Source organism: Neomonachus schauinslandi, chromosome 4, assembly GCF_002201575.2.
Source record: "Neomonachus schauinslandi chromosome 4, ASM220157v2, whole genome shotgun sequence".
NCBI classification, from domain to species: Eukaryota; Metazoa; Chordata; class Mammalia; order Carnivora; family Phocidae; genus Neomonachus; species Neomonachus schauinslandi.
Window position 1 is genome coordinate 49,181,018 of NC_058406.1, and position 26,545 is coordinate 49,207,562.

General features: G+C 38.2%; 1 protein-coding gene across 2 annotated transcripts in view; it reads right to left on the reverse strand.

Moving 5' to 3' along the window:
• Positions 1-26,545, reverse strand: part of TM2D1 (TM2 domain containing 1) — a 50,485-nt gene that overhangs the window by 20,488 nt on the left and 3,452 nt on the right. For both annotated transcript variants that reach the window (XM_021679943.2, XM_021679945.2), the window contains exons 3-4: positions 15,781-15,889; positions 9,574-9,665 (exon numbers count right to left, since the gene is read on the reverse strand). In XM_021679943.2, the coding sequence (XP_021535618.1) occupies positions 9,574-9,665; positions 15,781-15,889 (201 nt within the window). The remainder of the gene's footprint in view (positions 1-9,573; positions 9,666-15,780; positions 15,890-26,545) is intronic.

The window sequence follows — 26,545 nt, forward strand, 5'->3', positions numbered from 1 at the left end:
TTATTTACTCCTGTGTCCTTAGTACCTACAACATCGCCTAACACATAGTAGATGCTTGATACTTGTAAAATGAATGGATAAGTTGTCTCAGCTTTTCTGTTTCCTAAAGACCTCTAACTTTGTAGCCATTATCTTATATAACTACTCCTTTAATTATTTTTTTCATTAGTTGCATTTTATTATAGTTGCCCAGGGAACTTGATCCACTCAACTGGTATATTTTCTCTATTCACTCATTCATTCTAGTTCTGAAATGTATCCCTCTTCACACAGCAATTTAATGTAAATTTGGAAATATCACAGAGGTTCCCTTTCTTCAATTTTCTTTTAACAAGGGTAGCTTGTTAAAAGAAATGGGTACATGGGTAGCTCAGTTGGTTAAGCTCAGGTCATGATCTCAGGGTCGTGAGATCGAGCCCCCGTGCGGCTCAGTGCTGGGCATTGAGCCTGCTTAATATTCTCTCTCTCTCCCTCTGCTCCTTCCCCAATGCCCCTCTCCCCCTCTATTAAAAAAAAAAAAAGATTTTCAAAAAAAGTTTGTCTTTAATTACTTGCTACTCTATTAAGAAAACATAACCATGTCAGAGCCTTTGCTCTTGTCATGACCCCTTCCAACAATATTCTGTAGATCTCATTTCTCAGGCTACTTCTTCAGAGAAGTCTAATATGTCTATCTAATGCAGCACACAGCTTTCCCACAAAGCCCCTTGCCCTATCACATCTCCCCTATTTATTGCCTTTTTGGTGCCAATTAAAAATCTGTAACAGCCTCGTTTGTTGGTTTGTTCATTCATTCTCTGTCTTCCTCTGCCATGTAAATTCCTCAAGACAGGGTCCTTATCTTACTCAAGTCAATTCCTTGAACAGTACCTGACAGACAGTAAGAGTTTGATAAATATTTCTTGTATGACTATCAAAAACCTAGCAACAATTTAAATGTTTAACAGGGAGAAATTATCTCAGAAAATTAAGGTATACCTAATAAAAGGAGAGAGTACTACGCAGCTATTTAAAACAATGACATAAAAGTATATTTATTGGCAAAGTAATGTGATAACACTCAAAAAGAGAACAATAATGAGTCATTAAAATCTTGATATTCGGGGCGCCTGGGTGGCTCAGTCGTTAAGCATCTGCCTTCGGCTCAGGTCATGATCCCAGGGTCCTGGGATCGAGCCCCGCATCGGGCTCCCTGCTCGGCGGGGAGTCTGCTTCTCCCTCTCCCACTCCCCCTGCTTGTGTTCCCTCTCTCGCTGTGTCTCTCTCTGTCAAATAAATAAAATCTTTAAAAAAAAAAAAAAATCTTGATATTCTGCTGCTGAACCCCTTCTTAAGGGTGCTTCAGAAAAATGAACAGAAGAGGTTCCTGTTCAGATAAAATATTAGATAAGGGCATGATATGTGTGTTTGGAACTTTGGTGAGTGTCACCTACTCCTGAAGTCACACATTTAAACTACAGAACAGATCCAAGATGATACTTAAGCATTTAAGCAATCTGCAAACTGACCTACAGTGACAGACAGCAGATGAATGTTTGCTTGGGAAAGATAGGGGATAAGGAGGGCCAAGAGGCAGGGATTACAAAGGGCAGGAGGAAGCTTTGGGGAGTGACATATATGGTCATTATCTTGATTATGGGGACTGTTTCATAGGTGTACACATATGCTAACTTATCAAACTGTACATTTAAAATATGCATGTTAAGATGAACCATGAGAGACTATGGACTCTGAGAAACAAACTGAGGGTTCCAGAGGGGAGGGGGGTGGAGGGATGGGTTAGCCTGGTGATGGGTATTAAAGAGGGCACGTTCTGCATGGAGCAGACGTGTTATATGCAAACAATGCAATGTTTGTTATATGCAAACAATGAATCATGGAACACTACATCAGAAACTAATGATGTAATGTATGGTCATTACCATAACATAATAATAAAAAAAATATGCATGTTAATGTATATCATTTGTACCTCAATAAAGCTGCTTAAAAATTAAGGAACTAAGTTGATCATTTTTTTTTAATTTAAAGATTTTTATTTATTTATTTGACAGAGAGAGAGCCAGTGAGAGAGGGAACACAAGCAGAGGGAGTGGGAGAGGGAGAAGCAAGCCTCCCGCCGAGCAGGGAGCCCGATGCAGGGCTTGATCCCAGGACCCTGGGACCATAACCTGAGCCGAAGGCAGACACTTAACAACTGAGCCACCCAGGCGCCCCGGAACTAAGTTGATTATTAAAAAAAAATTTGAGGGTGCCTGAGTGGCTCAGTTGGTTAGCCTTCAGCTCAGGTCATGATCCCAGAGTCCCGGGATTGAGTCTGCATAGGGCTCCCTGCTTAGCAGGGAGTCTGCTTCTCCCTCTGACCCTACCCCCTCTTGTGCTCTCTCTCACTCTCTCAAATAAATAAAATAAAATCTTGAAAAAAAATTCAAAGTTTAAAATCATTACAGTGATTTACATCCTGTTTCACTCCAAACCTATAATATTAACTGTGGTCCACCTATTTCTGCAAATGTAACATAAAGGATAAGTTTAATAATGGAAGTTGCCAATACTGCTATCTTAAACTTGTTATAGCTTTCAAAATATAAAAATATTTTATGAAAATAAGATAGGAAGGACACTAAGGGTTAAAGGAGATAATGAGAAAAAGTAAAAACTTAGAATAGTACATGGTACATGGCAAACATTTGAAATGTTAGCCCAGCCATTATGTCTCCTACCACTGTTTCACCTATTCCTACAATTATTATTCACTGAGAAATGTAGATGGCATAAATTACATTCTTTATATAGTAGGATCATCTAACCTAGTCTCTTATCTTGCAAATTCCTTCTGCCTGGGTTACTCCCAAACTACCTGAAGATCCCTTCCAATGTGCAGTGCTCTTGTAGCCATCTCTACATTTATATGTGTTATGCTAGTCTCTACCTTGACTCCTCCTCTGCACTCCCCACCCCGTTCCCAATCATCTAGCTAACCTCTTAAGAGTTGTTTAAAACTTCTAGAAGTCTTCTCTAATGTCCCCAGGATGAATTTAATAATATTCCTTGATGCTTCCCAGCCTTGCCCTTAACTTTCAGCATTGCACATATCCCATGATACGGCTTATATATTTTTATTTATCTGTCTTCCCCTTCCCTTCCATGAGCAACGGGAAGTCACTGTTGGATCATTCCCATGCCTAGTCAATATGACTACTGAAGGAACAAACCCTATCAAGAGTAAATTATCTTATTTGCAAACAATGATCAACTTGAACAACACAAAGTGGCATACATTCTAAAGCATTTATTAAAACCAATACAAACTATTACTCTTATAGATTTCATTATTTTGAGCATAATACCAGTTTTTTAAAAAAGTGAGGTTAGGGCGCCTGGGTGGCTCAGTTGGTTGAGCGACTGCCTTCGGCTCGGGTCATGATCCAGGAGTCCCGGGATCGAGTCCCACATCGGGCTCCCTGCTCAGCGGGGAGTCTGCTTCTCCCTCTGACCCTCCCCCCTCTCATGTGCTCTCTCTCTCTCTCATTCTCTCTCTCAAATAAATAAATAAAATCCTTAAAAAATAAAAATAAAAATAAAAAAATAAAAAAGTGAGGTTATTTGTGAACTACCAAAAGTAGACTGACATTTTTTTTCCAAATAAAAAAGTGTCTCTTCGTACAGACACTATTTACTAACTTCTTATTTGAAAAGGACTATCAGCTTTAGATTTTAAAATCTGTTTTAAAATTCCAAATAAAAGTGTTTCTAATAAAAAAGGATCTATTTTTATCCTGAACCATTACTATTATATGTTCTTTCAAAAAGATTATGCTGCCAGATGACATTAATAAAGGCTCATGTTTTGAGTATACTTTATACTTTAGTAACCTAAACTTTATATTTTAAAAACATGAATTCAATCAAAGGATTTATATGGGTATAAAATAAAAAGAACAGAGATTAATTTGGGGTATTTTTAAAAATTCTGGTATTTTTTTTCTTTTATTACAGGTTGAGTCTTGCAAATACTGCTGTCTGCATAACTGTTTTAGAGAATGTAGATTATTGCATATTGAAGTTGCTATTTCCCAAACCACAGGTGTTCTAGAATGATTTGGTAATTACCTATCACTCTTCTTTTTGTACCTATACCTTTAAAGGAGAGCTTTCAAATCTTAGAACAGTTTAACCTATAAATCCCTTTATTTGTCCCATGATCTGTGGATATTATATACCAGTCCAAACTGGTAACTTCAAACTAAAAAAAAAAAAAGGAATAATATAACCAAAGATTTTTTAAGATTTGGGCTTAAAAACACTTTGTTATTCTCATAATAAGAAAGTATTTACATTTTAAAAGGAATACCACTATGAAAAGAGTATCTCTCCCCTGTTAACTGCTCCAAAAGAGCTATTATCTTTGGGAATCCATAATCTTTTAATGCTACAGTTGGGCAAAACAAAATATGCTAGTTATTGCATATTAAAAAAAAATTACAGATGTTAACAGTTAAGAATACAAAGAGAGACTATTATTAGAAAAATAAGGTTTCATTAAAAAAAGTTTCTAGTTAATGTAGCACTTGCATATTGAGGAAAAAAATCAATTAAAGGAAATAAAGCTATATATAAATCACAGTCATGGGCTAAAAAGGAATTTGAAATATCTGAAAAGAAAAATTTGGGGGTGGCTGGGTGGCTTAGTCGGTTAAGCATCCAACTCTTGATTTCAGCTCAGGTCTTCATCTCAGGGCATGAGTTCAAGCCCCTAATTAAAAATAAAAAATTTGGGGGCACCTGGGTGGCTCAGTCATTAAGCGTCTGCCTTCGGCTCAGGTCATGATTCCAGGGTCCTGGGATCGAGCCCCGCATCGGGCTCCCCGCTCGGCAGCAAGCCTGCTTCTCCCTCTCCCACACCCTCGCTTGTGTTCCTGCTCTCGCTAACTCTCTCTCTCTGTCAAATAAATAAATAAAATCTTTAAAAAAATAAATAAAAATAAAAAATAATAAAAAATAAAAAAATTTTAAATTAAAAAAAAATTTTTTAAACTTTCTTAAAGGAATTTTTAGATCTTATCAAATTTTATTCAGTCTCACCCCCAACACATTTCCCTTATTTAATCCTGAAGTAAAATTTATATAATGAAATATCACATTCAACACTAAACTACTTAGAAAAAGCAAGTTTCATATTGCATGATTGATATTATTTATTCTGTTCTTATAAAATTCCAATGGTCATAAAGAGTTTAAGGAAGAATTTAAAAAGCTACCACTGCTTCTCATAAGCATGAAGATTAAATAAGATTATAAGAAAAATAGGGTCACCTGGGTGGCTCAGTCGGTTAAGCATCTGCCTTCAGCTCGGGTCATGATCCCAGGGTCTTAGGATCGAGCCCCACATTGGGCTCCCTCCTCAGTGGGGGAGTCTGCTTTTCCCTCTGCCTCCCCCCTCTGCTCATGCTCTCTCTCCTCATGCTCTCTCTTCCTCTCTCTCAAATAAATAAAATCTTTTTTTTTTTAAGATTTTATTTATTCATTTGAGACACAGAGATATATATAGAGAGCATGAGCAGTGGGAGAAGCAGAGGCAGAGGGAGAAGCGGACTCCCCGCTGAGCCAGGAGCCCGATGCGGGACTCGATCCCAGGACCCTGGGATCATGACCTGAGCCGAAGGCAGACGCTTAACCATCTGAGCCACCCAGGCGCCCCTCAAATAAATAAAATCTTAAAAAAAAAAAAAGAATAGAATGTTAGGCTCCATCTATAACTATTTCCATTCCAGTCAACATTGTAGTAAGGGTAGGACTACAATGATAATCATTTTAATCAAAAATACCAAAATTCTTTAACCTTGAATTCTTAGTAAAAATTAAAATTTAATTTAAAAGCATTTAAAATTGTAAAATTTAAAAACATTTTAACTTTACATATTAGGTCAGTTAATAAAACATATCAAAATCCTGAACATTAAGACAGCTTAAATGCAAGATACAATCAAAATATTTGAATGCTTAAAAGAAATAAGAGGATTTTCAGTTAAAGATCATGACTTTGACATGCCTACTTAGCTCCTCTCACTCCAAGACCCCACTAAAAGATGGTAAGGAATTTTTAAAGTCCACAAACCCAATAGAACAAAGAGAATAAAAGATAAGACAATAGCAACAAAAACTAAGAAGCTGGAAAGCAGGCAAATGAGAAGTGACAGACTTAACAATCTTGAGAAAGTTGTATCTTAGGCCAACAGTAAAAATATTTGTTGAACTAACGAACATCCAAAGGTTGTTGTGATAATACAGTAAGTTATCGGGACGCCTGGGTGGCTCAGTCAGTTAAGCATCTGCCTTCGGCTCAGGTCATGATCCCAGAGTCCTGGGATCAAGTCCTGAATCAGGCTCCTTGCGCAGCCTGCTTCTCCCTCTGTCTGCCGCTCCCCCTGCTTTGTGCTCTCTGTCTTTCTCTCTGACAAATAAATAAAATCTTTAAAAAAAAAATACAGTAAGTTATTTAATGATTAAAAACAAAACAAAACAAAACCTTTACACTGTAGCATAATGTTGAATGTTAAAAATTGCACTTGCAGGGGCGCCTGGGTGGCTCAGTCGTGAAGCGTCTGCCTTCGGCTCAGGTCATGATCCTAGGGTCCTGGGATCGAGCCCTGCGTTGGGCTCCCTGCTTCGCGGGAGGCCTGCTTCGCCCTCTCCCACTCCCCCTGCTTGTGTTCCCTCTCTCGTTGTGTCTCTCTCTGTCAAATAAATAAAATCTTAAAAAAAAAAAAAATTGCACTTACAAGTTTATGGAACCTCAGCCTCTAAGGGAAAGGTTCTCTTTGACTTAAGCTCATAATAGATTGGAGTAGCGGTGGCCAGGGAAAAGCAGCTTGTGGCAGGAAACAAACATTTACTAACCAGAGCCACTACACAGAGCTTTATAACCCAGAGCTTTACTTTGCAGGAAGAAAAATTCACAATATACATGCCGACATGTTATTATGTGCTGCAGTAAGACAAACACATTAACTTACACATATGACGTGACAGCTCATCTGACACACATCACAAGAAGCCAAAAAGTCACTCATTAAGCCAAATATATAAAATAGATTTACTATTCAAAATCATCACAGAATAAACTGTTCTAAAGAACAGTGTTTCCCCTTTCCTCCTAACCTTTTAAAAACTTACTAAAAGTTAGAAATCTTTCCAACATATATACATAAGTCTGTCTTCGTAAAGAGAACACGGAGAAAATATGAAGATAAAGGCAGAAGGCTTCAGGTGTATTCTTACCATCACCATATCATTTTACTTTCTCATTATGAATCTGGTTTCTCTGTCTGGACAGCCAGCCAGCCAGCAGCCAGCCAGCCAGACATCATCTAAAAAGAGAGTTAGACTAAAGGATTGCTTTTTTAGCAACTCTGAGGCCTTCTGTGCAGATCACATGGCTTTCTGCTGTAGGGAAAGGTACGGCTGCTCTAACACATGGTAGGAAAGTGAGCTGCGCTGTCACTCAGGCCAGGACCACGGACGGCATCAATCTCCTTCCACCTTTCTCTGCCACCAGTCCTTCTCTGTTCTCAGCCATTTCCCTCAATTTCTCCAGTAGCATCTTCCTGAAATATGAGTCTGACCATGACTCTTCTCTGCTTAAAAACTTTTATGGCTTCTGATGTTTAAAGGGTAAAGTCCAAACTCCATAACAAGACACTCAAAGACCTTTATAATCTGACCACAGACTAGCTCTGCAGTCACTTTTCATCTCCTGCCATTATTGTTCCTACAGCAAAAGCTCAACTATCCACCATTCTCTCAGCGTGCACACATGCTCTGTCACACCCAGTGCCTTTGCACATGCTGTTCTGTGTAATGCCCTCAATCTCTGTAATCTGTTCATCCTTCAAAACCTAGTTCAAATGTCACCTCATCTAAGAAGTCCTCCCTCACACCCCAAGGCTGACTAAATCAGTCCCTCTTCTGTGCTCTCATAGCACTTTGTCATGGTTCTGTAATAGCTGTATCATAAATGGGCCCACCAACATATTTATTTCCTTTTTAACCAATATAAACTATGATCATCATTTCCAGAGCACTTAGTTACTTACTTAACAGATAGTAAATGTAGAATAAATGTCTATTAACTGAACAAATCTGTGAGTTCCAGGTAAGGCTGTCAGAAACATACTTCCCACTAACACCACCGTAAAGATTCCTCTTTGATCTTTGGTGGGTAGCAACATGGAAAGAATATTAGCCTTGCTAGCTGGAAAGCAGAGCATTGAGAAACTTAAATTTTGCTCAGTAAAGGGCTAATATAGAAGCAGAGTACTACAGTAAATAAAGCATGATCTCTTGAGCCAGAAAATTTGGGTTCAAATTCAGGTCACTAGCAGAGTGTGTCCTTGGGTAAATCTCTTAATCTCATGACAATTTCCCTATCCATAAAACAAGGATGATAACAACAAATATGTCACAGAATAAAACAAGGCCTCTAGGGTGAGTAAATCCCTTAACCTCTCTGGTGACAATTTCCCTACCTGGTAAAGAAGATTTAAAGAGGATGATAAAGTCAGAGAGCTGTAAGGCCTAACTAAGGGCAGGCATATAAAAGTATTGTTTAAACAAAAGCTATCATCAAATGTAAATGGTTTTCACAAGCATTAGTCACTATGGTAAATGGGAAGATTACAGCTAGAAGGAACGTGTGTGGGGGTTTGCTAAGGTTAACAGAAGGCAGGCTCCACACCAGCTCATGCCGGTTACCATAGTTCCAACCCAAGCTTCTCCTGAAAGAAAGCTTCTATTCCCAAGGGAACACTGACAGAGGTTCAGGTAGAAGGCAAGTATTTTTAGAAGGATAGAAGAGATACGCATTTATTCATAAAATATTTATTAAATGTCCACTGTGTTCCCGGTACTAACAATGACAACTCAAGCCTACTGTCCTAAGGAAGTGCTTATACTATTTTGCGTGTGTTTTCATAAAGATGAACTGTAGAGCTAACAGCTAGCTTATACTCACAGAAGAACATTAGCTATTCAACTCCAGTTACGTGGAACTTCTAACTATTAATAGTATGCAAAGATTTAATCTATAAAAATTGGTATATTTAGGGGTGCCTGGGTGGCTCAGTCGCTTGGGTGTCCAACTCTTGATTTCGGCTCAGGTCATGATGTCAGGGTCCTGGGACTGAGCCCCAAGTCGGGCTCTGTGCTCAGCACGGAGTCTGCTTGTCCCTCTCCCTCTGCTTCTCCCCCTGCTTGTGCTCTCTCAAATAAATAAATAAAATCTCTAAAAAAATGGGGCGCCTGGGTGCCTCAGTTGGTTAAGCGACTGCCTTCGGCTCAGGTCATGATCCTGGAGTCCCAGGATCGAGTCCTGCATCGGGTTCCCTGCTCAGCAGGGAGTCTGCTTCTCCCTCTGACCCTCCTCCCTCTCATGCTCTCTGTCTCTCATTCTCTCTCGCAAATAAATAAAATCTTAAAAAAAAAAAATCTCTAAAAAAATAAAATGGGAAGAACAGGTATATTTACCTGAAATACAAGTTTGACAAGGATTTTTTCTTGATGAAACATACTCACCCAAGGCAGGGTATCCAAGGTAAAATCGATCTGCTCCCAACCATCCAAGGAAAAGAGACAGCGCAACTGCCACTTTGTATGAATAGCCATTTCTGTACAAAATTAGAACCTGAGTGTTATACACATGTATTTCCAACATGTAAACATTTTAGGAAACAAAAGTGTTAATTATCACTTATTCGTTAATTTGTTCATTCATCCATTCATTCATTTAATTAATGCCTTTTGGGTAGCTACTGCATGCCAGGCACTATTCTAGGCTATTGGGATATATTAATGAACAAAAGAAACAAAGATCCCTGCCCCTAAAGAGCTTTCAATCTATAGGCAACAAGCAATAAAAATAAACATTTTAAAACTAAATCATATATTATGTTAGAAAGTCATAAATGGGGGCACCTGGATGGCTCAGTCAGTTAAGTGGCTGCCTTCGGCTCAGGTCATGATCTCAGGGTCCTGGGATCAAGTCCCTGGGATTGAGTCTGCATTAGCTCTCTGCTCAGCAGGGAGTCTCCTTCTCCCTCTCCCTTTGCTCCTCTGCTCCCCTCCCCCCGCTCGTGCTCTCTCTTTCTCAAATAAATAAAATCTTTTAAAAAAAAAGTCATAAATGCTATTAAAAAAAGAAGTGGAGCAAGTCATTTAGGGAATTCAGAATGCCAGAGGTACAGACAAGGGTGATCTAAGATATAAATAGGGTAATAAGAGTAGGCGTCATTGAGAAAGTGATATATAAGCAAAGACCCGAGGGAGGTGAGTTAGTTAGCACGCCACACCTCTAGGGGGGAACATCCCAGGCAAAAGAAATGCTGCGGTGAGCGCAGCATACCTGACATGTTTGAGGTCTATAAAGGCGGCCAGTATAGCAGGAGTGGAATTAGAGAACAGAAGAATAGTAGGAGCTGTCACAGAGATGACAAGAGGCAAGGAGGGCAAATCATGTACGGCCTTGAATACCGCTGTAAAGACTTTGTACTCTGAAGGATATGGGAGACTACTCCAGGATTTTAAGTAGACGTGTGATATGATCTGATTTAGATTTTAAAATAACTCTAGATGCTCTGCTGAAAATAGACTGTAGGGGAGTACTTGTGAGCTATTGTCACAGTAACATTGTATAACAAACCACCCTAAACCTCAGTGGCTTACAACAATAAGCAATTATCCTCATACTTGTAGACTGCAATTGCCTGTGGTTCGGCTGATCTAGGGTGGGTTCAGCCAGGAGATGCTGCTTCAGGCTAAAGTTTGGGTCAGTCTGAATCCAAGTTACTTATTTAGTTCAAATCAGTTCCTCTTAAGTTTTTCTAGGGCCCAGCTGAAGGTATAGCATTTACCTGGGACAAGTTCTTTTCAGAACATATCACCAAGATTCAAGAAGAGAGCTAAACCTCACAAGCACATTTAAGCCCCTGTTTGTTTCATACCTGCTAGCATTACATAGGACAAATACAATTATATAGTCAAGCCCCTAATCAAAAGAGTGGAAAATATACACCACCCAGTTAATAGTGATTGAGAGGGATGAATTTGTTTAACAAATGCAAGCTACCACAAGGACAAAGGAGTCTGAAGGTTCTTGCCATAATCCAGATGGAAATTAATAGTGGCTTGACCTGGAGTCATAGCAAAAGAAATACTGAGAAGTAATCAGATTCCGGAAATATTGTGAAGTATAACAACTGGATTTCCTGATGTATTCAATTTAGGGAATGAAAAAAGAAAGGAATACGAATAAAGCTAAAGATTTTGTTCTATGTAACTAGAGGGATGAAGCTAGCATTAACTGAGTTGGGGAAGGCTGAGGGTAGACTAGTCCTGGAAGGATGTTAAGGATTTCATTTTTGGACATGTGAGTTTGAGATATTTATCAGATATCTAAGTGGAGTTGTTCAAAAGAAAGCTGGATTTACAAGTCTAGAGTTAGGGAGAGAAGTCTGGGCTGGAGATATAAATTAGGAAGTTACAAACATGTAGGAAGTATTTTAAACCAGGACATTTCCCTGTCAAAAAAAAAAGAGGGAGAGAGAGAGATTCACAGACTAAGCCTTGAGATACTCCAATATTAAGCGATCAAGAAGAGAAAAAACTGAGAAAAAGCTAACAGTAAGGAAGAAGTAAAACTAGAAGAGTGTGGTATACTGGAAGTCAAGGGAAGACAGTACACTGTATTAAGGAGAACAGAGTGATCAATTGTGCCAAATGTGACTGACAGATTACTTAAGTAATGGCTGAGAATTTACCACTAAATTTAATCAAAAGGAGTTCATTAATGACCTTAGCGAGGGCAATTCTGGTGATGTGGTACAGGAAAAAGACCAAACAGAGCAGGCTTAAGAAAGCCTGGAATGAGGGGCGCCTGGGTGGCTCAGTTGGTTAAGCGGCTGCCTTCGGCTCGGGTCATGATCCCAGGGTCCTGGGATCGAGCCCCACATCAGGCTCCTTGCTCAGCAGAGTCTGCTTCTCCCCTGCCTGCTGTTCCCCCTGCTTGTGCTTGCTCTGTCTCTCTCTCTCTCTGGTTCTGTGTCAAATAAATAAATAAAATCTTAAAAAAAAAAAAAAGAAAGCCTGGAATGAAAAAAAATGAAGAACAGGAGTATTAGACAACTCTTCGAAGGAGTTTTGCTTCAAAAGGTAAGTAAAGAAACAGAGAGGTAGCTGGAGTTTTCACTTTAAAGTCAAATCTGATTATGTCAGTCTTACAATCCTGTTTTTTTTGCATTTCACTTACAATTAGGACATTTGGGGGGAGTTGGGGGAGATAGTCGATGGACCAGAGATCCTGTTTATGCATGTAATATTGAAAGTATGTCAGATTTTATGCTGAGGGCAGTGGTGTCCCATCTACCCTGGAATGGGGCACCAGACTAGAAACAGAGAAACAAATTAGTAGGCTTTGTAGAAACTCAAGGTATAACCTACTGGGCAGTAGCAGGAGAGAAATGTGAACAAAATTGGGAAATACTAAGAAAGCAGAAGTAACCACGCTAAATGTGGGAAATGAGGGGAAAGGAGAAGTCAAGAATGCTCCAAAGTTTCAGCTTAAGAAACTGAGTAGGACAGGTGCCATTCACTAAGACAAAGAACGAGATGACTTGAAGGAGAAGATGATAGATTGAGTTTGGGACCTTAATATATATAGAGATGGTGAGAAAAGCCAAAGGGGTGAATGAATGAAAAAGGGAATAGGACAAGGATATAATCTTGGGGATATCAAGATTTAAGGAAAAAACAAAAGAAGAGGTATCAAAGAAAATAGAAGAGTGTTTTATACTAGAAGTCAAGGAAAGAATTTTAAGAGAAGGAAATGCCAAAGCTGTAGAAAGATTAAGATATGGACTATAAAGATCCATTTGATATAGAACAAAGATTGCTGGTGAATTTCAGCATGGCCAAAAGCTGGACTCCATTAAACAGAAAAATTCATAAAAAGTAAGTATTATAGGAATAAGCCTTCCAAAAAGCTTGGCTGGAAAGGGTAATGAAATTAGAAACGCAATTATCTATATATTAGATCACCCTAAAGAATAACCTGAAAATGGGTGGCATAGCAGAGACTGTCTAATTGTTCACTGAGCCACTGCCCTTTTTCTCACGGACGTACAGTGAAGTTACATATTCTAGCCCATCTTGCAGTTAAGTGTAGCCATAACTGAGTTTTGCCCAATGTAATGAGGACAGAAATAATGTATGCCATTTCTAGATCTGATCCATAAAACACACCTACCCGGGGTTCCTTTTCCTGTTTCCCATCTGCTGGCTGAATGGAAAGGACTCTGAGGACAAGAGGAAGCAAAGCCAGAGATGAAAGGTGCAAGGCTCCTGCATGACTGCATGGAGCAACAATCACTCCCCTTACCTCACCCAGCCCTCCTCGCCAACACCAACTGGACTATGATGTGAGGAGGAAGTAACTTTTATTGTGTTAAGCCACTGAAATTCTAAAGACATCTGTTGCAGCCGTTAGTCTGCTCCAACTAAAACAGCTGGCTAGTATAAATAGGTGTGTGGCTTGGTGATCAATCAGACATGGTTACCAGACTTCAGTTGCTGGAGAATACATAATAGAATGACTATATCTGCAATAGCAAGATGGGAGTTTTCATCAAGTATCAATATTATATACATTTTGAAAAAGAATATGCTAACAGGAGAAGGAAAATATGTGAACTGGGAAAGGAACATTCAATGAGTAAGAATTTGTCAGTGAGCTGGCTCTTCAGTAGGCATGTACTGAATATTCTAAGAAAATTATTTATGGGGTAATCTTAATTTTGTGACTTATCATTAAATTTACCCATCAATTTAGCTCCCCTTGTTCTGATTCAATGCTCATTAAGCAAATTCTATTTTGGAATTGTAGATTTTACTATAGGAGGGGAATAAATTGGCCAGTATACTTGCGAATATCTGGTCTCCCTGATAATTACATTTCTTCTGATAACTGACATCAGTGTCTTGTGAGCATGATTAGTACAGCTCAGTCATACTGAGCCTAATCTACCCATAGACACTGAAAGAAAAATCAGAATTAACTTGGAAATTGAGTAACAGACCATGGTGGTGTTACCATTACAGGTAATATAAACCTTTAAGTCCGACCTGAGTGGTTAGCTGTTCTCAACATGACTGATTTTCTAAGTTGTTATATTATAACCTATGATGTCTTAGATCAGCACTTAATAAATTCGTAGTCATTTGGAATTTTTATGGTAGAAATATCAATCCAGGGACGCTGGGTGGCTTAGTCAGTTAAGTGTCTGCATTTGGCTCAGGTCATGATCCCAGGGTCCTGGGATCGAGTTCGACACTGGATTCCTTGCTCAGCGGGGAGCCTGCTTCTCCCTTTGCCTGCTGTTCCCCCTGCTTGTGCACGGCCACTCTCTCCCTCTCTCTGACAAATAAATAAAATATTTAAAAAAAAAGAAATATCAATCCATAAATTCAAAGCTTGGCTAAACCATATATAAGTACTTGGGAAGGAATTCCTTTTAGCAATTTTTACTTTACTAATGAGAAATCTTGGAACCCAAAAAGCTTAAGTGATTGGCTTAGGATTACACAGCAAGACAGAATCTAAAGCTTCTCATTAACTCAGTGAAGGAAGGTCAAAAGAAAAATAAGACTCCACTAGTAATTTCTAGGAATTCTAACAGAACTGGTAGAAATAGCCAAATAGTTTAAAAGAAAGAAAGAAAGAAAGAAAGAAGAGAGAGAGAGAGGGAGGGAGGCAGGGAGGGAGGGAAGAAGGGAGGGAGGGAGAGAGAGAGAGAGAGAGAGAGAAAGAAAGAAAGAAAGAAAGGAAGGAAGGAAGCCAAACAGTGGTTATTTCTTGATACAACTGTAAATAGGAGCCATCGAATAAAATGGAACAATGTACAGTTAAGAGATAAAAGTATAGTGCCACCAATTAATAAGAATGGGTAAAACTAAATCATGTTTTTAGTACAAGGCAGAAATAGAAGATGTTAGCTTTACTACAGCAAAAATAAAAAGCAAACTTAAAAGTCCTTTAAACAAAGAACACTCCTAACAAAATAAAGCCACTTGTCTTAACGTCCCAAATGAATTTTCAAATTCTGTTTAACCATTCATCATCCATACCTATTACAAAGAATGAAACCAAATTTCAGAATGCCCTTAATATGCAAATGATTAATAATTAACATTCTTTTATTTTTTTAAGGATTTATTTATTTGAGACAGAGAGAGAAAGAGGGAGAGGGAGACAGAATCTCAACAGACTCCACATTGAGCACAGAGCCCAACCTCATCAGCCTGAGATCATGACCTGAGCCAAAACCAAGAGTCAGATCTTAACCAACTGAGCCACCTAGACATCCCAACATTCTTTTAATACTAAAACTACATGATCCCTTTTTTTGCACTCTAGAAATCCCCCCAATTTTAAAAACAGAATTTTTTATAACTCAGTTAGTGGCATAAACTGACTGAGTTAACATGGCATGAGGCTATTCACAGTCTTTATTTATCCCACATAGTGAACTACTGTGCTTTACTTGGTGGTAAATTGCATTTATATTAACAATATGCACACTTAAAATAGAGGTTTTCTGGGAAAGGCAAAAAAGATAAATTATATTAGTGCAGTATTTTCCCCATAAATTAACTTTTTATCTCTTTATTCTATGTAGTCAAGATACAACATAGGCAAGTAACCTAAAAATTTAGTATCAGTAATGGACTTACACATTTCGGCAAGATATAGGCTTGAGAAAACCAACTTCATTTCCAGTAAAATGTGTTTCATTGCCACCAAAATCCTTACAAGTTATGTTGGGTGCTGGAAAACAAGGAACTAAAGGCAGGAAAAAAAAAAAAAGGCAAGAAACCACTGTTTTTCTGCAGAAAAGGTATGTAATCATGTTTAAGACTAGCAAAAAGCACAAGAAAATACAAAATTATAACACACCACCTCCCAATATAACACCTAACATGAGACTTTAGATAGGAATATCTAAACAAAGGATAATATGATATAGTGGTCTCAACACAAAAATATAAGAATTGTCACATTGGGTTCAATGCATGACCCTTCCAGTTCAATCTTCTGCCTCTGACAAAGGTGACAAGGGAAGAATTGCACAGTATTACTGCCCTTTACTTCATCTCTAGGGTGAAGAATACTTCTCAAATTTTTGTTGGTAACTCATCGGGTAATTCATTAAATTTAACATGATCTGATAGTATTTTCAGTTTATATTAACTCTTGCAGAAGACAGTTACTATAAACTAAGATTCTTTTCATCTACTCTAAATAATTTTCTTTTTTAAAAGTTGTTTGTTCATTTTATTTGTTTATTAAGTAATCTCTATGCCCAACGTGGGGCTTGAATTCACCACCCCGAGATCAAGAGTCACATGCTCTACTGAGTGAGACAGCTAGGCGTCCCCCACCCAGATTACTTATTCCAAATATATTTGTTTCTCTATTCCCTCTAGAAATTGATGTAGAATACCATTTTAGCATTTAGCGTTTTTGATCTTTACTCCTATCCCAGATGACATAATAAGAGGAAGTAATACAGAGCTTACTATGTGCTAGGCAGGAGCTGTCCTGAAGCCTTTTAGCCTTATTGTGTAAAGAGCTATGTGCATTGCCTTTTTCAAAACCTCAGATTCCTTGTAGATAAAAATAGCACTAAGATCACCTCTTCATAGGACCATTGTGGGGATTAAATATGATATAAAGTACCTAGTACAAAGCACAGCATACAGTAGCTATTCAATAAATGTTATTGCCTTTTCCTCCACCATTTCTGATTAAAAGGTACTAATGCTTTTAGGCTAATTTCAGACTGCTTATCTCTATGTTTAGGATCAATAATTATAGGATTGTGGTTTGTTTTTTCTTCTTTGAGAAAATGAAAATAGAACCTTGTATAATAGTCTAAAAAAACCCACAGAAGCCTAGAGTTTTATCATGAAAGGAAAATGGTATTCATTTTCTGTCTACTTTATAATTATCTTATGATTTCCAACAAATCATTGTCCTTTTATAGGCCAGAGTAGTACACTGAGAAAACGATGTCGGAAAAAAACGTAAAATTACTTTACACACTTTTGTTGGGTTATTGAAAGTTCAAACTACGTCACCTATAAACTTAATTTATTTAATGTATTTACATGTCCAAAACCAGGTATTTACACTAAAAGACACAGATTCAGTATAAATGAGAACCATTTAAACAAGCAAAAAAGTAATAAAATGAAGGGAAGACAAAGAGTGAGGAAATAATATACAGTTGACTCTTGAACAACACTGGTTTGAACTGCATACATATACTTATATGTGGATTTTCCTCAATGGCTACAACACAGTACTGTAAATATACTTTCCTTATAATTTTCTTAATAACATCCTTTCCTCTAGCTTACTTTATGTAAGAATACAGTATATAATACACATAACATACAAAATGTGAGTTAATCAACTGTTATCAATAAAGCTTCTGGCCAACAGTAGGCTATCAGAAGTTAAGTTTTGGAGAAATCGCAAGTTATACACAGACTTTCTATTGCACAGGGGCCAGCGCCCTAACCCTTTGATTGTTCAAGGGTCAACTGTCCTAGGAAACAAGTAAGAGAAGACATTGTAATTGAGCCACAAATTTAGATCAGAGCTTCCTGATAGTTAAGACAGAAAGCTTTACAGAGCTTTTGTGGTATAATTGAAAGACAGCATTCCAATTCACCTTTAAGCAACTGCGGGAACTTGGTTTGGTTCATGACCCAAGGGAAACACAGAAAGTCCTCAATAAGAACGTTTACAAAACATAGAGGTTTCCCACACAGCCATTTCTTGACTCCAAATATAAGCAAGGATTTATAATCTACAGAGATAGGGCAAAAGTTAACAGACAATTTATATGTACCTGTTTGGACACCTGCCTTGATACTGGGATAAAATGTACTGACTTTTGTGAATAAATTATTACCACGACCCTTAGGTGATATCTCTTGAAAATCTGCCATCTTAGGTCATGTCTAGCACTATATAGTAGATAACTCAAAACTGAGATTAGCAAATGTCTGAAATGCTTATATTCCACGTTATTGACTGAAAGAAGATCAATATGCTCTATTTCAATGACCAAGGGCAATTTTGTTCCCCAGGGGACATCTGGCAATATCTGGAGACATTTTTGGTTGTCACCTCTGAGGAGCTGCTACTGCCACCTAGGGGGTAGAGGCCAGGGATGCTCCTAAACATCCTACAATGCAGGGGCGCCTGGGTGGCTCAGTCGTTAAGCGCCTGCCTTCAGCTCAGGTCATGATCCCAGGGTCCTGGGATCGAGCTCCTCATCGAGCCCCTCATCGAACCCCTCATCGAGCCCCGCATCAGGCTCCCTGCTGGGTGGGAAGCCTGCTTCTCCCTCTCCCACTCCCCCTGCTTGTGTTCCCTCTCTTGCTGTCTCAGTCAAAAAATAAATAAAATCTTTGGGGCGCCTGGGTGGCTCAGTTGTAAAGCATCTGCCTTAGGCTCAGGTCATGATCCCTGGGTCCTGGGATCGAGACCTGCATCGGGCTCCCTGTTCGGCAGGAAGCCTGCTTCTCCCTCTCCCACTCCCTCTGCTTGTGTTCCTGCTCTCTCGCTCTCTCGCTCTCTGTCAAATAAATAAATAAAATCTTTAAATAAAAACCATCCTACAATGTATAAAACAGCCTCCTCACAACAAAGAATTACCTAATCCAAAACATCAATAATCCCAAGGTTGAGAAACCCTGCTCTAGACCAGTGGTCTTCAAAAAATTTTACTTGCACACTTCCTAAAGTAACTTTTTACAACTCTGTACTCCCTTACACACTTAAGTTGATATCTAAAGTTTTTCATCATGGACTTAAATGGTTGGAAAAAATATAATTTCCAGCATATTATAAATATTGCCATTAAACGTTATAGCATGCTTTACAATGAAATCTAAACACCACAACAATTAATAGCCATCATCATCCAACAGAGAATGGATAAGAAAGAGCTCCTCTTGAAAATTCAGAAATTTGGGGGCACCTGGGTGGCTCAGTCAATTAAGCATTGGACTCTTGATTTCGCCTCAGGTCATGATTTCAGGATATTAAGATCAAGCCCTGCACAGGGCTTGGTGCTCAGTGGGGAGTCTGCTTCACTCCCCCCCTCTGCCCCCTACCCCAAGAGCTCCCTCTCTAATAAATAAATAAATCTTTAAAAAAAATAAAATTCAGAAAATTTACATCAATTTTAGGAAAAGTAAACACATAGTATCTGAGGATCTGGAAATCAATTCCTTTAAAGACACCTGTTATGGGCTGAATTATTCCGTACCCCCCCCCCCCCAAAAAAGATACGTTTAAGTACTAATCTTCAGTACCTCAGAGTATGACCATATTTGGAAGTAAGGTCTTTGCAGATGTTAACCAAGTTAAAATGAGGTCACTAGCCCTAATCCAATAAGACTGTTGTCCTTATGAATAGGGGAAATTACATGCATACATAACAGGGAGAAGATGATTTGAAGACATACAGAGAGAATGCTATGTGAGGACAGAGGCAGAGACCAGACTGATGCAGTTACAAGCTAGGGAATGCCAAGGATTGCTGGCCACCACCAGCAGGTCAAAAGAAGGGAGGATATATTCCACCCAGAGTTTGAGAGGGAGTATGGCCCTGCCAACACCTTGATTTCAGATTTCTAGCCTCTAGGACTGAGACCGTCAATGTCTATTATAACACTCTTATAACAGCTTTAGGAAACTACTTCAACAATGATACCTGTTTACCTCTTGGAAAGCTCTGTCTACCTCCAGGAGTACATATACTAGAGTTTAGGCATCAGGCATATAAATCAAAGAGATGTCTGGTTTAAAAAGTTACTTTTTTGCCTTGATGAGGCCCATTCCACTTCCATAAACAAGTGACCTGCAAGAAATCTACAAACACAAGTTTTTCCTCAAAATGGATCTTTAATTTTTTTAAATCCTCAAAATAGTAAGTTCTGGATTGGCAAACTGTGCCATTAAACAGAATTCTATTGCTAATTCTTTTTTTTTTTTTTTTTAAGATTTTATTTATTTGGGCGCCTGGGTGGCTCAGTTGGTTAAGCGACTGCCTTTGGCTCAGGTCATGATCCTGGAGTCCCTGGATCGAGTCCCGCATCGGGCTCCCTGCTCAGCGGGGAGTCTGCTTCTCCCTCTGACCCTCCCCCCTCTCATGTGCTCGCTCTCATTCTCTCTCAAATAAATAAATAAAATCTTTTTTTTTAAAAAAAGATTTTATTTATTTGAGAGAGAGACAGAGAGCGAGCACAAGCAGGCAGAGTGGCAGGCAGAGGGAGGAGAAGCAGGTTCCCCGCTGAGCAGGGAGCCCTTTGTGGGGCTCGATCCCAGGACCCTGAGATCATGACCTGAGCCGAAGGCAGATGGTTAACGGACTGAGCCACCCAGGTGCCCCTCTACTGCTAAATTTTAGATAATCTTCCTCAAACGTATTACCTTGCACTTACTTGCTCAGTTTGAAGCTGTCACTTTCTTGTCTTACAGCCAGATCTTGTGAGATCTTCCTGCAGACTATCTAAAATCAGATCTTAAAGAGATATTTGCAATGCAAAATGCTATAATTATGATTCCAGTTGGGGTTATTGTCCAATACACCTTGCCTAATAAAAATTGGTTTTTTTTTGTTTTTTTTTTTTTAAAGATTTATTTATTTATTTGAGAGAGAGAATGAGAGAGAGCACATGAGAGAGGCGAGGGTCAGAGGGAGAAGCAGACTCCCTGCCGAGCAGGGAGCCCGATGCGGGACTCGATCCAGAGACTCCAGGATCATGACCTGAGCCGAAGGCAGTCGCTTAACCAACTGAGCCACCCAGGCGCCCTAAAAATTGTTTTTTGAGATGACAGTTTCCTGTACAACATTTTAAAAAATCAAACATTGATAGGTGAGTTGAAAAAAGGCCTTATAAGAATATTAAATACTAAGAAATCATACCTTTCTATTTTCAATTAGATACTATTAATTGTTCAAACAATAAATTTTGACAATTATAGTTTTCAGTGGTATTTTATCATTTCTATTATAGGAAATGATTTATAGTTGACATGAGACATATGAGAGAAAAATGCTCAATGCTCCAGGTTCAGAACCTCAGGAAAGCTACAAACAGTGGAAAGAGGTACCAGAATGAAGACGAAACCACATTGCTACAAGGATTCTAAGGTTTGAGAGAAGTATGAGTTAATTATTTCAAGGGATGAAAATTATATACTTCAGTGAGGAAGGATAAGCTGCTGCTCCAAATATATACAGAGATTACATGAGAAAATAAGAGAAACATTAATACTGATTTAATCAGATTTCTTTGAATTGACAGTGAACTCCAAAGAGCAGGACTTCAGAACTGGACAAATCTGGGTTTAGTCCAAACTCTGTCAACGAGTTTGTTCCTTTGAGTAAGTAACAAAACCTCACTGAATCTTGTTTTTGTCATCTGTGAAATGTGGATATTACTCTTGTAATGGTATTGGGTATGTAGTAAAAGCATATGGTGTGTAAAGCATGATACTTGATTACAGAAAATGTTCAACAAGTATTAGGTTCTCCACTCTAGCAAATTAGAGAACTTCAATATTGAGAAAACGAAGAATGAACCTGACATGAGATATGAATATAACATTGGGAGTGGCTGTAACACTAAGGGAAGATTTTGTGTAATGAAATTAATCAAAAGAGGGGCGCCTGGGTGGCTCAGTCGTTAAGCATCCGCCTTCGGCTCAGGTCATGATCCCAGGGTCCTGGGATTGAGCCCCGCATCGGGCTCCCTGCTCGGCAGGAAGCCTGCTTCTCCCTCTCCCCCTCCCTCTGCTTGTGTTCCCTCTCTCGCTGTGTCTCTCTCTGTCAAATAAATAAAATCTTAAAAAAAAAAAATTAATCAAAAGAAGCCCACAACCCTAGAGTTTGTTTTTACATACTTTATGGTAATTTCTTTTGACCCTTATTTTTTTTTCAAGTAGTCTCTATGCCCAACGTGGGGCTTGAACTCATGATCCTGAGATTAAGAGCAGCATGCTTACTGACTGGGCCAGCCAGGTGTCTCATTGACCTTATTTTTAAAAAAACCCTATTAAGTAGACAAAACTAGTAATATGCTCCTTTTTTTTCCTTTCACAAACATGAAAACTAGATTCTAAGAAATTAAATGACTTGACAAAAGCCTTATAAGTAAGACTCTGGAAATCCTAGGTTAACACTCATTATTTCTTAATCAATACTCTTTCCATTATACCATAATTCCATGCTTACACTGATTTCAGGAACAAGCAAAAATAACAAATCAATATGATAAGACTAAGAAAGCCAGTTACCAATAAATGTTAACTAGTAGACAAAATTAAGCAACATGCTACAACCTGAAAACTACTCAATTCTCAGATTTCCTGTAAAAAAAGTTTTGCTCTGGCCAATGTCTATGATTTAGATGGCATCAGTTTAAACCAGTACAAGTACACAGTATTTCTCGATTATAAAAAGTAGCATTATTTTTTAAATGGAAATAAGCTATCAGAAATAAACAATGATGTTTCATAATGATCAAAAGGACTGACCTAGGGAGTAAGTGATTTGGAATCCTACTCCAGTTAACATCATGGCTCTGGACTATAGTCTTGATCTGTCAGATTTAAGGGTCAAAACCTGATCTTAGGATCCTGTACTGCAAAAAAAATGTTATAAAAGCATTACTTAGGGTCATTTGATAAAATTAGAGTATGGATGGTAAAGTACATATATTAAATTTACTAAAGTTTACAGCAACTAGAATATCTCTATTAGGAAAAACACACATAGGAGCAAAATACATACAAACAGAGAGAGAGAGAATTCATGAGCACACAATGATAAGCAAGAAGAATAATGTGTTTACAACTGGCGAATCTGGGCAAAAGATGTATGGGTGTTCTTTGTACTACTCTTTTTTTTTTTTAAAGATTTTATTTATTTACTTGTCAGAAAGAGAGAGAAAGAAACAAAGAGAGACAGAGCACAATCAGGGGGAGCGATAGGCAGAGGGAGAGGGAGAAGCAGGCTCCCTGCGGAGCAAGGAGCCTGATACGGGGCTCAATCCCAGGACCCTGGGATCATGACCTGAGCCGAAGGCAGACCCTTTATCAACTGAGCCACCCAGGCATCCCTCTTTGTACTACTCTTATTCTTGCACCTTTTCTGTAAGCTTGAAATTATCTCCAAGTAAGGGCGCCTGGGTGGCTCAGTCAGTTAAGCGTCTGACTCTTGATTTCAGCTCAGGTTATGATCTCAGGGTCCTGAGATCAAGCCCCAGTGTCAGGCTGCACGCTGGGAGTGGAGTCTGCTGGAGATTCTCTCTCTCCCTCTGCACCCCCTCACCCGGGGCATGTGCATGTGTTCACACTCTCTTTAAAAATAAATAAAAATAGGGGTGCCTGGGTGGCTCAGTCCGTTGGGCGTCTGCCTTCGGCTCAGGTCATGATCCTGGGGTTCCGGGATTGAGTCCCGCATAGGGCTCCCTGCTAGGCGGGGAGCCTGCTTCTCCCTCTACCCCTCCCCCCTCTCATGCTCTCTCTCTGTCTCATTCTTTCTCTCTCAAATAAATAAATAAAATCTTAAAAAAAAATAAGATATTTTAAAAATAAAAATATTTTAAAAAGAAAAAAGACATTATCTCCAAATAAAAAGTCTAAAAATAACACACTCTTTGCATAACTAATTTATATTGTTAGAAGTTAGGGTAATGGTTATCCACTAGGGCAGAATAGTGAGTATAAGAGAGCATGAGTGGGCTTTTAGTATGTTAATAATGTTATTTCTTGATTTGGAAGCATTCACAAATGTGTTCAGCTTGAGAAAAATCATGAGTTACACTTATGTGTACTTTCCTATAAATATATTTCAATAAAAACTTAACAAAATAAGAAAGCCCTGCCAAAGGACCAGAGCAAAATTTTCTAGAGATGGAGTCTAAATACTTTTGTATTTCACTGATTGGAAAATTGAAAACACTTGCCTATGTATGTCTGTACAATCTAGACAGAACACTCTTTGAGGGCAGAGATTGTGTCTTCTTTCATCTATCATCTATACCACCTAGTAGAAGCCTGTCATGTAATTTTTCTCAATAAATACAGTAAATAACTTACCAATAAATAATATCCTATAATATAACTTTTCATTAAGGTAATTATCTTGATCCATTTATTTTAGTCAATTTAATTATCAAATTATTTATTACAAATTATTTCTCAATAAATAAATATGCTTGTTAGTTGGCACTGGGTTAAATGGAAATATTTTTCTTTTTAATTTTAAGAGTTTATTTGAGCAAAAATCAATTTGAATCGGGCTATGCCAAACTGGAAGTGGTTAGAGTGCTCTGCCCACCTGCAGGAGCTAGAAGACTTCTATAGAGAAGTGGAAGCAAAGCAAGGAAGTTATTTGATTGGTTATACCTTAAGAATTTGCCTTATTTGGAAAGGTCTCACTGACTTTTTGTGATGGGTTGTCCTTAGGGGTTTTTTTTATTTTTTATTTTTTAAATTGAAGTATACAGTTGACACACAATGTTACAATAATTTCAGGCATAGGACATAGTGATTGGACAAGTCTATACATTATGCTATGCTCACAAGTGTACCAACCATCTGTTCCGGACAACGCTATTACAATACCAGTGACTTCCCTATGCCATACCTGACATACCTGTGACTTAATTCATTCCATAACTGGAAGCCTGTATCTCTAACTGGGAACCATTTTAAGATCACATTAATTTAATGTTACAGTTGAATTACTTTGCCTTTGGTCCCAATAATTTTATCTTGAAATTATCCTCTTGTAAAACATTGTTCTTATCCCTACCCAAAAAACACTGTTAAAGAAAATTAAACTTAGTTTGAGGATTCTGTAATAGTCCTTCGTGTACACAGTGAAAAAACAGAGGAAGAACAATCTTGGCTGGAGGCTGCGAAAGATCATTTAACTCACACTTTTCACAACTCTTAATATTTTTCTCCTGTTAATCAGTTTCCATGTTAGGACCCAAAACCATGTTTCAAGGGTCATTTAGATGTCCTCTCTGATCAGAACTTAGAAGTGATTCACCATGACTACTCCACTAGCCCTTGTATGTTTTAAAAAGGCAATTAAAAGAAAAACTTCCCATGGACAGACACAGCCTCATGAGCACTGGGCTGGGACAGCAGAATCTATCCCAGCTCTCAGCTAGATACTGGTGTCATGTACAAATTATACATCCATATGCAGCCACCCTGTGACTCATCTTTGTCTCAGAAACTTTATTTTCTTCTTAAAATCATGACAATGATTTAAAGTCATTTATTTATTAATCCACATTTTATATATGTTCCCACATTCAATACGGTACTTGGTTTCTTCTCTCCAAATGAATAATCATATCATTCCCTTTTATAGAAAACCTTCCTTTTATTGTTATTGCTCTTTGACTTACATCAACTATGAGTACTTACCTGATAAGCCATGATAGTACCATAATAGCTCCAAGTCCTTTTACTTCCTACTAGTCTGATCATTTGACTTTTTAGGTTTATAAACTTACTTATCTACAATTGCACAAGTGGATTCAACCTTATTTTACACAAGAGACTCCTAAATGAAGAGCAAAGCTCTTTTGGGCAGACTATTCTTTTTAGTTGCATAATTTCCTTCAAAATCCTCATACCTGCAAAGAACCCTACAGGCTAGAAAATGCTTTTTTGAGATAGGTGGCTGCCTGCTTCCTAATTTAGTTAGATACCTGAGTCAAACAGTACTCACAGATTTCTAATATCTTTCATATAAATGGTTGAGTATCTGAAAGCTGAGTCATTGCTTTATATGTTAACTCTATTCTGTGTTCCGAAAGCACAATATAAAAGACTGAAATGTAAAACAGACAAATCAGAGTATACTTATAAATTAACTAAAAAAAAAGTTCCTTTAACACATCTAAATTAAATATATGTATACATATTAAGCAATATTTACTATACAAATCATATATATACATATATGTAAAACCTATTACTGTTTATATGGTAAAACTTCACTACTTCAGAATAGTAGCTAAATGCCAATTATAAAAGTTTAACACAACTTATTTTCAAGTATCTTTGTTGACTATAACTGGGCTAGTAGTGTGCCAAAATATAAAGATATAAAAAGATAAAAGAAGATCTGCTTTTTAAAATATATACGAATTCATAATCAAGAGGTCAATTATCTGGAAGGCAGCTATGCTCACCACTATACCACCAACGCAAGAGGTCAATTATTTGAATATGCTGAAAAACATGGAAGTGTTTTGCTATAAGAAAAACAATTCCTGGGCGCCTGGGTGGCTCAGTTGGTTAAGCGACTGCCTTCGGCTCAGGTCATGATCCCTGGGTCCTGGGATAGAGTACCGCATTGGGCTCCCCACTCCTCAGCAGGGA